Below are 2,461 nucleotides of genomic sequence, written 5' to 3'. Positions count from 1 at the left end.
CCCTCCGGGGATCAATAAAGTATTTCTGATTCTGATTCTGATGTGCGTGATCCTGTGAACATAACATATCCTTGCAAAATGCAAATCAATGTGCCAGTCAGCTGCAGTCATTAGCGTAAAAGAAATGTGTCACTCTAACAACCTCATAATATTTTACAACACTGAATTGTTTTCAGCTGAACCAGAACTTCCACTTCAAGCTTAAGCTTCATCAGAAGTGACAGCTCCATCCCCTGCCTCCACTTTAGCCTGATACACAGAAATACCTAATCTAATTCTGGCTGCAGCTAAAAGGCTATTAGATGTTCAGCCATCCTTTTTCAAAGCTGTTTCTAACCAGGACTTTTCCCTAAGGCTACTAGACATCACTGGTAGAAGGTTCCTGAGTCTGAAACCACAGAGAAAAGGAAGGAAGAGGTTTATGTCTAGGTCTATGTAATACTCACTTGTGGCTACTTGCAAGGGTGGACTGCATTGGTGAGTGCCTTGAGGGAAGGATGTCATACTCATCGCTGACTTGCACACTATTAGAGAAGGGCTGCAAACACAAGAGAAGGTAGATAATTATAAAAAACACAAAGGAACTACTGAAAATGTTAATGTCAAAAATTGGGCCCATGATCTGTTATTATTTGTTAAATACACTATATATACTAGTGATGCTAATGTTGTATGCAAATAGAATGAAAAAAGGGTTGGGAGAGATTCGGGCAGGTTGTCCTGTCAGATGGCACCATTTCAGAATGCGCTATCTGCTTGAGTTGTGAGGCATTACACTCATTTATTGGCCTTTAGACAGGTACTATATTCAAACTTTAAAATGCTCAGTCCTTGTCTCTCTTTAGTCCTAACAATTGTGCTACTACGTAAGTTGGATGCATACAGTTGGCAGGTTTGGGTGGTTAATTAAGACATATTTTGGGGGCTGGGTGGTCGGTATTGGCTTGCATAACAGGTTGGGTGGGTGCAGGTATTAAAAAACCCTGACCCGCCCATCATGAATATATATTTTTTCACGTAAATGCTGATAGACATGATAGACATATTCTGTGACTAAGGTGTATTAATCCCATGCAAAACATAATCAGCATTCACAGGGATGGCATGACCTGTGAATCTTAACCTGCCTGATTACCCACCAGGTAGTAAAGTGCGGTTACAGCCAGACCAAACACCACCGAAAGCAATGTGACCGCCCAAAGAACAGAGGACAGCGAGAGCTATAGCACTTATTTTACTGTCAGAGCTGAGACCCTAAGTGTTTCTTTACGTTTCCCCTCCCCTGTGTGTTCCTGTCTGTGTATTGTGGGCAGGGTGCTCCTCTGCTCTCTCCTGGGTCCCAATAACTTTTGATCATCCACAACTGCTTTTCATCAGATCGACAGTTTGTTCAGCTACCATGGTAGTTACACTTCAAGCCCTTCCTTGTTCCAAATGTTGCGTTCCAGACAGTTTTTACGACTTCAAGTCACGTCTCACGACTTGGTAGCATTCCACGCAAAGACACCACAAACCCTTCTAGCTAGCGTTAGTGTTAGATAGCGTTAGCATTAGCTAGTGGCCTAAGGTGACCAGATTTCTTAGACAAAATCCGGGGACATTTTCAGCTCAGAAGCGTATAAACCTCCAAAACAAGTAATGTTTTTACTTTTGTAAAACTTAAAACAGGGACACTAGACCTAGAGCTGTTCTCATTAGGGGCTGAGCCCCCCCCCCAGGTCTGATCCTAGACCCCCCCTGCTGCTGCTTCCTACTCCACTACACCTCAGAGGGGAATGTTTCAAGATAGAAAGTCCTCATACTTCAAGATAAAAAGTCCTAATATTTCAAGATAGAAAGTCTTAATATTTCAAGATAAAAAATCCTAATACTTCAAGATAAAAAATCCTAATACTTCAAGATAAAAAGTCCTAATATTTGATGATAGAAAGTCTTAATATTTCAAAATAGAAAGTCCTAATAGTCCTAATATTTCAAGCTAGAAAGTCCTAATATTTCAAGATAGAAAGTCTTAATATTTCAAGATAGAAAGTCTCAATATTTCATAATGTTGTAATTACTGACCTACATTTATCTGACAGCTTTTGCTTTATTGCTCAAGGCTTGTTTTTGCAACAGCTCATTGAGAATCAGATACAATAAAAACTACTGAGGACATATTTTCCTTTGACATTGATGGAGTATTAAACAAGATTGCTGCAGTCGGCAGAAACAAGCTACAGTGGAAGTTAACAGGATAATTGTCCAGCTTGTATTTACGTTCATAAAAGTGCTTGTTTTGCTGCTAACAGACTCAGATTAATATTCTAAGAGTCTGACAACATTATGGGAAGGATTTCTAAGGAGGTCGACCTTTCTGTTAAAGATTAAGATCCTTTTTTAAACATAAAAGTCCGCAAAATTGCGTTGGCTAAACCCACCAGACTCCATGTACATAATCAGTGATTTTAGCATCGTAAAA

The 2,461-nt window shown here is 39.8% G+C and overlaps 1 protein-coding gene across 2 annotated transcripts in view; it reads right to left on the bottom strand.

The window, feature by feature from the left end:
* The window catches only part of cblb (Cbl proto-oncogene B, E3 ubiquitin protein ligase), a 140,108-nt gene that overhangs the window by 6,526 nt on the left and 131,121 nt on the right, over positions 1-2,461 (bottom strand). For both annotated transcript variants that reach the window (XM_032533569.1, XM_032533571.1), the window contains exon 13: positions 447-538. In XM_032533569.1, the coding sequence (XP_032389460.1) occupies positions 447-538 (92 nt within the window). The remainder of the gene's footprint in view (positions 1-446; positions 539-2,461) is intronic.

Source organism: Etheostoma spectabile, chromosome 13 (assembly GCF_008692095.1).
Source record: "Etheostoma spectabile isolate EspeVRDwgs_2016 chromosome 13, UIUC_Espe_1.0, whole genome shotgun sequence".
NCBI lineage: Eukaryota > Metazoa > Chordata > Actinopteri > Perciformes > Percidae > Etheostoma > Etheostoma spectabile.
The sequence above is the reverse complement of the archived record's forward strand: the minus strand, read 5'-3'. Positions and strand labels throughout refer to the sequence as shown.